General features: G+C 43.3%; 1 protein-coding gene across 4 annotated transcripts in view; it reads right to left on the reverse strand.

Annotated features, from left to right (window-relative positions):
- Nhej1 (non-homologous end joining factor 1) overlaps positions 1 to 14,959 on the reverse strand; it is a 93,490-nt gene that overhangs the window by 69,761 nt on the left and 8,770 nt on the right. For all 4 annotated transcript variants that reach the window (XM_021162271.3, XM_021162253.3, XM_021162264.3 and 1 more), the window contains 2 exons: positions 9,217 to 9,355; positions 7,970 to 8,028 (listed from right to left, as the gene is read on the reverse strand). In XM_021162271.3, coding sequence (XP_021017930.1) covers positions 7,970 to 8,028; positions 9,217 to 9,355 — 198 coding nt within the window. The remainder of the gene's footprint in view (positions 1 to 7,969; positions 8,029 to 9,216; positions 9,356 to 14,959) is intronic.

A 14,959-nucleotide genomic window follows, 5' to 3' on the forward strand; every position in this document is an offset into this window, starting at 1 on the left:
ATGAAATCTGACACCCTCTTCTGGTGTGTCTGAAGACAGCTACAGTGTACTTAGATATAATAATAAATAAATCTAAAAAAAAAAAAAAAGAAATGCCTTTTCTGGATGGACAATACTGCTCCCAAAAGATATAGATTATTAAATGCAAATCTCAGTACCAGGCACGGGATACACCCTACAAGTTATTGGTTAGGGAAGCCCCAGAGGCATCTAGAACACAAGTGCTTGCCGTCACTCTTGGTTGTTCACCATAACTATACTGTAAAACCATGTTAACTGTTATATATCTATATTATAAGACTAAATTACTGAAGACATATCATTCTCTTTGCATGCAGGACATAAAGAAATCAACCTTGAACTGATCAGGAAACTGGTTCCCTGCTGGCTAGTTCACATAGTGTCAGAAGGCACTATACATGCTGCAGGGGAAGAGAAGTGTGGTTTTAACTAGCACTAGACCCTGCATGCTACACAATACCAACCTCCCCAGAAGTTGTAGCTTCTGGTGCAGTAGCAACATTGATGGTAATGGGGGTAACTAGCCACTTCACGAGAAGCTCTGAGCCAGAACTCACCAGCTAAGTGCTCCTAGATTCCTGAGGTTGCAACACATGCCAGTAGGGAGGCCATTTCTGAAGTGCAGTTATGATGATGGTAGCTCAGGGCAGTGAAAACCGCAGTGAGATTATGGTCCCTTTCTTTCAGGTAGAGCCAATGGCACTTTCTGAGGGACTGGATATAGGATATAAGAGGATAAAAACCAAGGCTGACTCCAAGGTTTTTGGCTCAATTAAGTGAGGTTTAATTTAATTAACTTAAATAGGAAGATGTTGGGTTCTTGGAAAAAAATCAACTTGGTGTATAAGAGTATGGATTCAGTTTGGGAAATACTGAATGTGAAAATGTCTACAGTATCTCCACACAGAAATATTTATTGGTTTGTTGCTTATGTGCATTTGTTTTAGGAGTTCTGCAGGCTTTTTGCTTTGTTTTGTTTTATTGAGACTGGGTCTTACTGAGTAGTTTAGACTGGCTTTAAGCTCACTATAGCCCAGGATGACTTCAAACTCCATCACCCTCCTACCTTAGCCTTCTGAGTGTTCAGACTATACCATGTACCAGCACTCCAGGCTGTCAGTGGCCTGCTGTGCTTGCTGTGCTTGCTGTACTTGCTGTGCTTGCTGTGCTTGCTGGGCTTGCTGGGCTAGCTGAGATGAATGACAGTGAGGGGAGATAAGACTGTGGACTGGCTCTGAGGGCAGTCCTATAATTCAGCCATGCAGCAGCACAAGCTTGTGAGAAGAATCAAACAGTGATGTTGTGGGAAAGAGAGAACGGGTTATGCTGTAGAAACCATACTAAGAAAGACTGCAGCACCTTGGCACATCCATGTAATTCCAACTCTTGGGAGTCTAGGGGAGGTTCATGAGTTTGAGGCCAATTTGGCCTCTGAGGGCGACTGTCTCAAAAGGAAAAAAGTGAGGAAAAGGACTTTCCAAGCCCCATATAGGAAAAATCTAAATGGAGAAGGGTTGGCCAATTCAATTTTCCCTGCCTCTCTTCTTGATATCTGGATCATTCCATATGACAAACAGTTTGGAGAAGGTTATAGGAATAACACCATGGTCTGTTATGTCTGAAAGAAGAACAAGCTGAAGGAAGGAAAGATCAGGGCCCACAAAGGGATAATACCTACATAGAGCTGGGAACATTGAACAGAATGAGAGAAAACAATACCAAACAAATGAATGAGATGTGTCCAAGCAGGAAGCTATAACACTTTAGGTGTATAAGTGCAGGGCACCATGATGGAGGATCAAGATGAAGAGGTAAATAGGTCCAGTCTTAAATGGTCTTGTATAGCATACAAGGAATTTGAACTTTACCCTACATGCCACTATAAGCCACTAAGAACCACTAAAGGACTATAAGCAAGAAAGCAAGACAATCATCTCTTTTTCAAAGAAAATATTCGGATAAATGTAAATTTAACTGGGAAGCAGAAAGAGGATGATGGGAAGGCAGGTAAGGGGGCAGTTGCAGCATCAAGCCAAAAGGGTCTCAGCTTATCTAAGGCAACAAAAGCTAGACTAAAGAACAGACCCCATGGTGGTTGGTGAGTCATAATTGGAAATGAAAACCAAGAAGAATGCAGCAATGCAGGTGAAACTCCAGTTTCTGGCTTAGGGAACCAATGGATGATGGTTTAATCTGCCAAGGCAAAGAATACAAATAAAGAACAGGTTTAAAGAAAGAAGTAAATAATTCATGTGGAGCATGCATTAGAGGCACTGATACCTACCAGTAAGATAGATATCCATGTGGAAATATCAAGGATGCAGAAAAAAGCATGGGTCTATATGACATGGTGCTCTAAAACTAGCTCTCAGTGGTTTACAGTGCTGTTGGGACTAGGCTCTCAATGAGACAACCCAGAGGAAGGAGAATAAATAAGATCTTGGATCTGATCCTGAGTATCATGAACATTCCTGAAGCAAGGTTTTTTGGTTGTTGTTGTTGTTTAAAAAAAAAAAAAAAAGGAGACCCATCCAGAGAAAACAAGAAAACCCCCTGTAGATGCATGTAACAGGACAGCAGTTTTCAGGTTGCTCCTGAGTCTCCCCAGGTTTGCCCAGTGCTTCTGACATAAACTCAAGCTTAGGAAGAGCAGCAGTGGGTAGCTTTTTAATGTCAAGTAATGCTCTAGAATGCTGCAACTAGACTACAGCTATGGCTACATTTAGGATACTGAGTCAGATCAATGTCAAATATCAAACTTCTTAGCTAGTATATTATACCAAGGAGACTATCTAAGTGTCCCGAGACATTCAAAGTACAGCAACGGGAGATGTTGATGTGTTGGCTATCCTTGTGTAATGTCTGAGAAGAGAGCTACAAAATCCCTATCTCTGTAAGGGCCCCCACCCAGAGAAAGCCAACAACGTGCAGTTGCCCAGGTTTTGGTGTAAAGGGCTGATTCCTAGCCAGAGGTTGCCAGCTGCAGAGGGCGGGGCTCTATTTTGGGCTGCCTGCTGTCGCTGAGCCTGTCCGAGTCTGGTTTGAGCAGCATGCAGCCCCAGTGACTCACACACCCATGCTAACCGCCTGTGGCTCAGTGGCATGGCCTCAGAAAGCCAACCTCAGGCCAGCTCCGTCCTCACCCCATTACACTGGGATAAATAAATAAAGAGCCCGCCAGCAGCCACACTGCCTGATAGCAACCAGATGGGGAAAGAAAGGCATGGGCAGGGCCAGGAAAAGGAACTCCTCCAACAGAACAGCCTGTAAGGGGCTTCACCAGCCTGTGCTCATCCGTAACATAGTCATCCTGCCATGTGTAACAGTCCCCAATTCCTCAGCTTCTCTCCCACTCTTAAAGAGGCCTCTCAGCACTTAACAGGCAGAAGCAGGTAGATCTTTAAGAGTTCAAGATCAAGCTGCTCTACATAGCAAATTTCCCCCTTAGTTGGGTCACTAGCAATTGGTGTCCATATGTTCTCTGAAAATGAAAAATTAGAGGTTCTTTATCTTCTTGTATTTTGTTTGTTTGAGACAGGGTCTCTATGTAGTTCTATCTGGCCGGGAACTCGACATGAAGACTTGAATTTGCAGAGATCTGCCTGCTTCTTATACCTCCTGAGTACTGGGGCTAACTAAAGGTGTGCACCTGGCTAAGTCAGAGTTTCTTAAGGGAAGAAGTAAAGCAAAAAACATCAAATATGAGGAAGTACCCCAGTCTAATGGTTAAATATCTTCTCTAACTTTAGCATCCTAGAACTCTCTATGCCCTCCTGGCTCTGTGCTGTATGTGTCCATGGCCTCTTGCCTAGCAGGATTTCCAATGGGAACTAGCCCCAGGCACTGACCGCATGGCCCTCTGACACTGGCCTGGCCTCCTTGCCTGTTCATTCCAACTGTCTCCCTGGTTTGTTTATTTTCTATTCCATGTTGCTTATTTTGATGGCACATCCTTTCAATCCAGTCTTGGATGACCTCCTGACCCTTTTATGTCCTGTTTATAGGACCCCAGACAGGCATAGTAACTGAAAAGATACTGTAGCTCTACAGTCCCAGTACAAACCTTTCAGTTCTAGCAGCTACGTGAGACATCCTGAAGATAGTACAGGCGCCCTAGAGGTCCCAAGAATTCTCATTACCCAAGCTCCCCTCAACAGAGCATACAACCAGTTAGATAGGAGAGATATAATAGGGATAGATGGAGAAAGCCTTAAGCATACAGACTTCAGCCACTTACTGCTGCAGCTCAGTTTCCTTATCTTCAAAATAGAAATCTGAGACTGGTGGGATAGCTCAGAGAGCAAAAGGCCACCAACCCTGATGGCCTTGATCCTCAGAACACACATGGTAGAAGAAGGAGGCTGATTCCCACAAGTGCTCTGAACTACACTACAAACACACACATACACACACACACCATACAGACACACACACACATACCCCACACAAACAGACACACACCCCATACAAATAGACACACACACACACCACACAGACTCGTGCACACACACATACACACACCAGATAGACATACACCATACAGACAGACACACAGACACACATACCCCCCATACAAACACACAGACACACACATACCCCATACAAACAGACACACACCCCGTACAAATAGACACACACCACAGAGACACACACACCACACAGACACACACACACATACACACACCAGACAGATAGACATACACCATACAGACAGACACACAGACACACATACCCCCATACAAACAAACAGACACACACACATACACCATACAGACACACACCTCATACAGACAAACACAGAGACACACATACCACACAGATGCACACACACATACACACACCAGATAGACATACACCATACAGACAAACACACAGACACACATACCCCATACCAACAAACAGATACACACAGACACACACACACAATATACACAGATACACACACACACACACACACACACACACCACATTTTGTTTTACAGAGTCTTACTATGTAAGCTACTTGGTACTCACTGCCCAGGGTGGCCTAAAACTCATGGTACTCTTCCTGCCTCAGCCTCCTTATGACTAGGATGTTATAGCCATGAGCCATACACCTAACTCAGGTGTTATGTTTTGGAACCAAGTGCTCTAATAATTCTGGTCCTCTGAGAGCTGAGTGGAGCACAGCCAAGACTCACAAAATTTTAAAAAAAAGAAAAAGAAAAAGACTTGAAAGATAGGAAGCTGTAGCCTTCTGGTATTTTTTAATGTTTTTTATCTGTGTGTGTGTGTGTGTGTTTGAGAGACAGGACAGTCTGCAGGAGTTGGTACTCTCCTACAATTATGTGGATCCTAGGTTTGAATGCAGATTATCAGGTGTAACAGCAAGTGCTTTTACCTACTGAGCCAGCTATCTGATCCTTCTCCCTTCTTTTCTTCCTTTCTTCCTTCCTTTCTTTCTTTCCTTCTTTCTTTCTTTCTTTCAAAGATTTATTTATTTATTTATTTTATGTATATGAATACACTGTAGCTGTCTTCACACATATCAGAAGAGGGCATCAGACACTTTCACACACAGATGGTTGTGAGCCACCATGTGGTTGCTGGGAATTGAACTCAGGACCACTGGAAGTGCAGTCAGTGCTCTTAACCACTGAGCCATCTCTCCAGCCCTTATTATGTTTTTAACAATTAGTTCTCACTATGTAGCCAGAACTGGCCTTAAACCCATAATAATAATATAGCCCACACTTGCCTCCAACTCCTGATCCTCCTTACCTCAGCTTCCCAAGAACTGGAATTCCAGGAATGTGCTTACTTGGGCAGCTTTTATTTTTACACACACACACACACACACACACACACACACACACACACACACACACATACCACCCTTCCTTGGGTGGCACCTGATTCTACATCCTTTCTCATATCATTCTACAGGGCTCTCTCTTCCATGACAGCATTAAAATGATAAGCCTTCAGTTTTACAAATGAGATAATAGCTGTTCTGAGGGAAGTGATTTGTTCCATGCTGTAAAAATAAACCTCGAGAATAACAGGTATCCTCAAATACAATTCTAATACGCAATATAGTATCCATGGGACACACTGCCACAATTTTCACAAGATCCCCTTTGCACAAATGTATCAAAATAGTCATTCAAAAACCTGAGACCTTACCACTTCTAGCCACTGTCCTCCATGTAAAGGATATAGAAATGCATTCATCTAGTCCTTGCCTCAGACATGCCCACAGGTGAGTACAAAAGAGCCACAGTGTCTCTGACATAGAAACAGTGAGCCATAAAGTAGAGATTTAAGCTATGCACTTTAGTAGCAGGGAAGGATTACCCTTACAAGGAATGTCTAGAAAGGTCTCGCAAGAATCTGCAGCTATTGCTTAAAAAGATGAAGAGAAGGGATCAAGGTGTATAAGGAGAAGGCACTGGTCACTCTTGACAAAGGGGAGAATGTATGCAAAGATACAGGAAAAAGAAAGTATCACTTGGGAAAATTAAAAGACATTCCACATTGCTAACACAGAAAGCATATAGAGTAAAACGTGGAGAAGCTAAGCTGGACAGGTGTGAGGCAGGAGAATTTGCACTGTACTGCTTCCCTGAGCCTCTGAGGCAGGGAACTAACACATCATTAACCTCCCCATGCTCAACTTAATAGAGAAAAGAAGCCACTGAGAGAAAAGTGGCCTAGAGAATCTCTTACAAATTCTGTTTAATATTATCTCTATTTTCTCTCGTAAGATTAACACCTGGGGCCAGCAACATGGCTCACTGGACAAAAGCACTTGCCACATAATCCCAGGACGCCATGCTGGAGAGGGAGAGCCAGCTCCTGAGAGCTGTGCCATGTGTGTGCTCCCACTCATGTGCACATGCACATACAATAAACAGAACATTGTTAAGCTAACTCCTACTAAGCCTCAAGACTTTGCATGTGTGAGTCCTCCTGCAAAGCATTAGTTTTCCAGTGCAAGGACAGAGCAGCCAGCCCAGTTTTTACGTGAGAGAGTCTGGATATGAGCACTCAGCAGCATTCAGAGGAAGAACAGAAGCTTCGCAATCAAGCACACTCACGTTATGCCCCCAGAGGAAATGCTAACTTTCCCACCAAGAAAAGGTATAAGACATAGACTTTGTCCATAAAAAGTTTGCTATTAGTCTAGATGGCAAGACAGAAATATGAACAATTCATACCTAGTATTATAAAGACATTGCTTACTTGTATCCTAACGTAGTAGTGTGGGTAACTAACATGTACAGTTTTAAAATGGAGCAACAATACTAAGGTACTACCCACATAATCAACAAGTTCCAGAAGAGTCAAGAAGGGAAAGACCAATATTGACTGGTATTATCAAAGGGCACTATTATTAACACTCCCACTGTTTGGCATCCAGTGAATATTCCTTTTGGCGAAGCTCAATCCTTAGAAGGGAAACCTAGGCAGAAGCTTCTGACAGGCCACAATTATCTACTCCCCATTCATTCCTGTGCCAGACCCTTTGTATAAACACTGTGATTTTCCACAGCCTGCTATGCCCACAAGACAGTCCCCAAATGGTAGCCCTGAGCTTTTTACACCTTCCTCTATTGCTAGATGCTAAAGGCACCAGACAACAAATGACCACCCTCTACTAATCCAGATCTCAGCAAGCAGAAGTGACCACTGGCCAACTGACCTTCCCAAGGCTGCAGAACTCTGAAGGACACCCACATGGCACCTTAACAGAGATGTTAAGTAGGAAAAGCCCACTTGCACCTTCTTCACTCTTTCTCCCACCTTCTCTACACACATCTCAAACTTCATCAAACTTTCCACAAGCAACTTTTTCAGGCAAAGGGCTTTCCAACCACACAAGCCACCTAACGCCCAAAATGCAGGTTGCCACCCAGGCATTCTGCCCAAATTTATAGAAGGAGAAAGGAAACAACAAATACCCTACCTCTGCCATAAACTGTTCCAAGAAAGAATTTTCTTCAAATGGCTCTGTCTTCAATCGACCTGTAATTAAGAAGAGATAGAGAAAGGAACATGAGCCTAAGGATAAGCTTTACACTGACCAGATGATAGGAAGTGGGGCTTCTAGGGAAGGAAGTCAGAGATCTGACATCCACAGAGCCCTAGGCCCTCACGAAGAGGGTTGAGGGTTTGTGGATAAACAAGAGGAGAAGACTGAGGACAATTAGCAACAATGTGCAGCGCAGCATTTGCTCTAGAAGATTGCCCTGTCACAACACAAAGGCTGCATAGAACTTTTATTCTAAAACTAGAGTTACAGGGGCTTCTCCGCTCTGGAGTCCACATTCTGCTAGTATGATTTTGAAGAGTTGTTGGCCCCTTTCCAAAGTCTTTCTTCATCACTGCCTAGGACATGTCTGGACTTGGTTGTGGCTTTTACTGGCCACAAAGTCCCCAGCCAGGTACGTAAGGCAGACAGAGGGGACATCTAGTATAAAGTCCCCAGCTGTTAGAGTTTCTAACTAGAAAGAGAAATTTTTATTGTTTGGGGGTTTTGTTTTGTTTGAGACAAGGTCTAATGCACCCCAGGCTAGCTTTGAACTTGCTGTGTCACCAAGGATAATGTCCTGCCTCTACTTGAGTGCCTCTACCTCTTGAGCTGTGATCATATGCTATGTCAACATTCCCACTTATGCAGTTCTAAGTTTCAAACCCAGAAGTTGTATGCTAAGCAAGCATGCTACCAATTCATCCACATCTCCAACTCAAGAAATATCCTACACAGAAGTGGGTGCTCACAGTCAGCTATTGGATGGATCACAGGGCCCCCAATAGAGGAGCTAGAGAAAGTACCCAAGGAGCTAAAGGGATCTGCAACCCCATAGGTGCAACAACATTATGAACTAACCAGTACCCCGGAGCTCTTGACTCTAGCTGCATATGTATCAAAAGATGGCCTAGTCGGCCATCACTAGAAAGAGAGGCCCATTGGACTTGCAAACTTTATATGCCCCAGTACAGGGAACGTCAGGGCCAAAAAGTGGGAGTGGGTGGGTAGCGGAGTCAGGGGGAGGGTATGGGGGACTTTTGGGATAGCATTGAAAATGTAAATGAGGAAAATACCTAATAAAAAAATATATATATAAAAAGAAATATCCTTAATACAAATTATATTCCCCTTTTCTAAGACTCTTGGACTCCCCACCCATTCCTCTGAGAATGCCCTCTTACTTCGGCTCAGCACAGCCCCACTCTCCTGGTAGGCCTGGATCTCAAGGTCCTTCATCCGAAGCAATGCTGCTAGCTCCCGCACATGACTCTGCAGTGCTAGGCTCACACCCATCAGAGGATGAATCAAATGCTGAGAGACCTTTGATGAAGAAGAGCCCTCAATTAGCCACCAACAGGTACTCATAAGGTACTACCAAACACTGCATGAGCTACTAGAAGAAACATACTCAATAATAAACATTTTCACAGGACTTATAATTTCATAGACAAGCAATTCATGTACATGAACATAAACACAAATACAATATTAAATTTACATATTAAAGAGACTAAGAGATTTTCTTGTGGTCCAGATATGGAATGGGAAGGATAAAACAAGAATATAAATGGACAGAAAAATATACAGTTCTGATTTAAAGAAAAAGAGGGCAGTATTTCTCCACTTTCCTAAGGCTGCAACCCTTTAATACAGTTCCTCATGTTGTGGTGACCCCCTATAAAATTATTTCATTGCTACTTCATAACTGCAATTTTGCTACTGTTATCAACTGTTATGCTACTGTTATTAATATAAATATCTGATATGCACATCTGCAGAGCCCTAGGCTCTCAAAAGGAGGGTTGAGGGTATGTGGATAAACAAAAGGGTAAATATCTGATATGCATGATGCCTTATATGCAACCCCCAAAGGGGGGTCACAACCCACAGGTTGAAAACCACTGATATAGCGGCTGGAAAGACTGTTCGGTGGTTAAGAACATGGGCTCTTCCTGAAGATATGGGTTCTATTCGCAGAGCCAACATGATACTGACAACTGTCTGTAACTCCAGATCAGAGGGCCAGGCATTCTCTCCTGACTTCCATAGGCCATACATACACATTGTACACAAACATACATGCAGGCAAAACACCCCTACACATACAAAGAATAAAAAATATTAAAAATAACTAAGTAAAACTAAAAGGGTGGTCTTGTTGAGAAGAGGAAAGTGCTAACTCAACTCTCAACGGAGATAAGAACAGAAGATCCAAGGAATCCTCATGAAAGGGATGTGACTTTAACAGTACACCAGCAGGAGAAAAAGAAAACAAAAAACAGTAGAAGACAGAAAGCCATCAAACTCGATCTAAGTATTTATTAAGAACCATTTCAGGGCTGATAAGAGGTCAGGGTTTTAACCTATTCTCAAAATATACAGCAGAACTTAAAATTATTGTAAAATAATAATAAAAAACAAAGCCAGCCAGTTACTGAGCTCACTCCACACAGAAGGATGCAGGTATAGCTTTGTTACAGTTCAGCTCCACTGAGAACGCATCATACAATGATACACAGATATACAGTCACATAAATCACCTATGCACCGTGTCCATTAGCCTGTGACTAGAGGATGTCATCAGCACCAAGGGCACTAAGCAAAAGAGATGCCCTAGATCAGGGGTCAGCAAGCTTTCTCAGTGAGCAGATAATCAATATTCTCACTTTGTGGCCCACAGAGTCTCTGCTGCAACCACTCAACTTCGATGTTGTGGCACGTGAAAGCAGCCACAGACAGTATGTAAACAAACGAGATGGCCGTGCTCCAATATAACTTTACAAAAGCCAGCAGCAGGCCAGATTTAGCCTGCTGGCCATAGAATGCTCATCCCTGGCTAGATCTAAAAAGGGAGCACTTTAGACAGGCTACCCCATGGCAGGCTTGAAATAAGGAAAAGGTGACAAGTGTGCCAGCAGAGGTGCTGTGTAGAGTCACCTGGTCAGAATCCCAGGTGATGATTCTCCAGGCACCTGCGTCCTCACTTTCCATTAAGTCTCTAGAGACAACTAAGAGCACTGCTTGTGGTGCAGCTCTGATTCTAAGGAAAAGACTTTTCTATGTCAGGAAAGAAAAAAGGCTAGCTGTGGAGGTATGGGTGGGCAGATAAGGGCAGCAGTTTTTTGTATCATAATCCAAAAAAGTCTAGGCGTCCTGGCACAGGGTAGAAAGCCAGAGTCAAGTCTAGCTGTAGATAACTTTATTTTTGGTCACCTGGTACATGCCAACCTAGTACTGAGTCCTATCCCAGGCCTCAGAAAGGACTTAGGCCTCCAAGAAGTATTGCTCAGAACTCCTGACCTGTGAGATACCTCAGCAAGCTGCCAAGCTTGGTGACCTGAGTTCTGCCCTCCAGACCCATGTGGTAGAAGAACTGATTCCTGCAAGTTGTCATCCAATCTCCACATGCACATTATATGCTCATGCACACACATAATAATTAACTCAATACAGTGATTAAAACTCTATGCTCTAGAAATAGTTTTGATAAGTTTGGTCCTGGTCAAGGTAGATTAGAAAAACAGTCAAATAATTGTATGCAAGCCAACAGAGGTTTGGTGGATTGAACTGAAAATAATTATCATTGCTAACCAAGCAGCCACAGTGGCCATTTGGTGGCACCCCTCAAATAACAGAAACTCCTAATGTTAATAACCAGTCTCTCACCATGGTGGGCTGTGGGGGAGGGGTACCACCTTTGAGTTACTAAATATAACATCATGAAACATGGTGAGGAATAGTTCTTAACCAACGCCATGTCTATTGAAATAGGATACTGGCCTCAGGCAACTGTATGATCTATTGGACTTCAATATCTATATACAAAAAGGAGTTTCTAATCAGTTCAACTTCTCAAATAATTTCACACCACTCTGAATTCCTGAGCTATAATTAATTTCAAAACTACATGAACATTAAAAATGATTTCTCTTAGGCCTGAGAGTCTTTTTCTGTTTTCAAGCTTAGATGAATGCTGGTTATAAGTCCCCAAAATATGTATTAATGACCATAAAAAGACTAGTATACAAATAAAAAATAAAAGGCACTCAGCCATATGGAAAGATCAGTGTACCTCCAAAGGCACAACGACAACAAACTGTACAGTGCTTTAGGTCAGGGACACCCCCTTTCATTCAAGGAAAGCAAAATATGAAGACATTCCATCACAAGCCAATGCAGCCTGAACCCACTGAGAATGAGCTCGGAGGCATCTGCTTTTGAAGAGCTCCATGATAGGCCAGGAACTGTGATGGGTACAACAGAGGTTGCCACTCTTCCCTGGAAGGGGGAACACCTCTAATTCCACCCCTAAAGCCTCTGACTTCCTATAGAACACTTAAGAGCCCCAGGCAGGAGGGAACTGGCCTAGATATCACATCCTATCAGACAGTCCAGTGAAATCATCATAGATGGGGGTCAGGAGACTGGCTCCCGGGGTCAGCTCTGCCAGCATCTCACATGAGCTCGGCCTTGGATGAAGCAAGGGCATGTTGGCCATTGTCTCCCCCGCCCAACCACAATCCTACAGTGATGCTGCTCATGTCCTCGTCTTTAATCCTAAGTGCAGAGCTGTCTTATATTTGACAGATGGAGAAGCTGAGTCATAAAAAAGTCTGTACTAATTCAAGGCAATATTCTGAATAATCTAAAGGTAGTAGGGTTGATTGTAAATTTGTCTGCTTGTTCCAAAACTTGTGTTCTTCCTACTACTAAGAAACTTGGGGATGTGACCCCTGGGAAACATAAACAACCAAAGGGGTGACAAATCTCAAAGTGAAAATACAAAAATATCAAGAATTATATTAGGGGGCTGGTGAGATGGCTCAAGGGGTAAGAGCACCCGACTGCTCTTCCAAAGGTCCGAAGTTCAAATCCCAGCAACCACATGGTGGCTCACAACCACCCGTAACAGAGATCTGATGCCCTCTTCTAGTGTCTGAAGACAGCTACAGTGTACTTACATATAATAAATAAATAAATAAATCTTTAAAAAAAAAAGAATTATATTAGATGCATACCTGTACCTCAGCAAAAAGGGAGGCAGGAGCAGGAGCAGGAAGATCACAAGTTTGAGGACAGTCTGAGCCACACAGTGAAACTTAGTCTCAAAAAACTTAGTCTCACAAGCACAGGGGCAGGAGAGATGACTCAGTGCTTCAGAGAACTGGCTGCTCTTGCAGAAGACCCAGGTTTAGACCCCAGCACTCACATGGTGGCTCACAACCATCTGTAACTCCAGGAGATCTGATGCCCTTCTGGCCTCTTTAGGCACCAGGCATGCGTGTGATGCACATACATATAGGCAGGCAAAATACTCATACACATAAAATAAAATAAATAAGTCTAACAAAAACATTTAAACACAAACCAAAAGGCAGGAAAAGAGTTATATTAGACACTGGAAAGAACAGACAATAGGAAACAGGGAGCAATGAAGAAAAAGCTGTCACAAGTGCAGACAGATGCAGAATCATGAAGCAGACACCCAAAGCCTTATATATTTCACAATTCCTACAGAGAATTAAGGACTCTTAAGTTCCCAGAGTTAATAACAAAGTGTGGTGGCTCATATTTGTAATCTCAGCATGTGGGAAACGAGGCAGATGGGTTTCGAACTTGAGCCGGGCTACCGAGTAACATGCTATCAAGGAAAAAAGAAGAGATGGCTAAGGATGTGCCTATAAGGATGTGGAGAGTGCTTGTCTCAATCTCAAATGCAGGGGACCAGGTCGCACACTGTAGCCCCAGGACTAAGGAGGTGGAGGCCAGAGGAGGAGGTTTAAAGGTCCTCGGCTACAGGATGATTGTGAGGATCGCCTGCACTATATAAGACTACCTCAAAAAAAATGTGGGGGTGGGGGGGGTGAATAAACAGAAGGTTGATCTCAGTAATTGCTTTAGAAGGAAAACAGAGCGTAGACAGAACGCCTGCTTGCTTGTTTCCCAGACTGTAGACCTTTAGGTGCTGCTTGAAAGGCTTGCCTTTGGCATGAATTACCCATTCAAAGAGAAAGTAAGTGAGAACGATCACAAGAATGAGTAACAAAGCTCCCAACCGCATGACCTCACAGACACACACACCCGCCTGAAATAGTGGCCGCCTACAGCCCTGATAGTGTCTACCAGCTCTAGCTCCTTCCCTGCAGCCCCGGGGTTTCCCTGGGATAAGTCTTCTTCGTTTAATGAGAAGAACTTAATCTGAACTTAAGATATACTTGTTAACCAATTGTTCTATCTATCTCTCAAGAAGTCCTTTGCTGGGCTGGAGAGACAGCTCGTCCAGAGGACCTAAGTTTGCATGTCAGCATCATATATCACACGTCTCCCTGTAGCCGACCAAACCTTGTTCTCCTCCAAACACTGAAGCTTCTTTCACAGGACAGACAGCTCCTTGGCTGGAAGACTGCACTAAGGAATTAGCTTTTCCTTTGCTTTTCCTTCAACCTTTTTTATCATTGTTCAAGTGTTGTTTATTGCCCTCCACCCCAGAGCTGGGGCTGATCCTGGCCCATGCTAAACAAGTGCTCCAACACTGAGCTACACCCCCTGTACTTTTACTCTGTACTTTTGAAAGAAAAAAATACTAGAGCCCGTTAACCTTCAGGAAAGCTGTGTCCCCACAACTTTCACACTGTTCTGAATTTGGAGGACTATCTAACACATGAAGAGACTGGCTATTGCTAGGAATTCTCGAAGATGGTCCAAATGGTTAGATGCCAGAACAAGCATCACTGAGGAAACAGTGCCCTCTGCTGTCACCTAGAAAAAAAATCACAGGTTTTGAATGATGGTGAAAAATAAAAAATCTTCCATCTAAAGTTAGGATGGAAGGTTTCACAAGAAATTCAATTAAAGTCAACAAATTGTTGCTTACTACCCAGCAGGACCTGTGGATGGGCCTTGGCAATTTCTTCGTAAAAATCA

This window comes from Mus caroli, unplaced genomic scaffold (assembly GCF_978045245.1).
Source record: "Mus caroli unplaced genomic scaffold, Mus_caroli_1 scaffold_1, whole genome shotgun sequence".
Classification (NCBI taxonomy): Eukaryota; Metazoa; Chordata; class Mammalia; order Rodentia; family Muridae; genus Mus; species Mus caroli.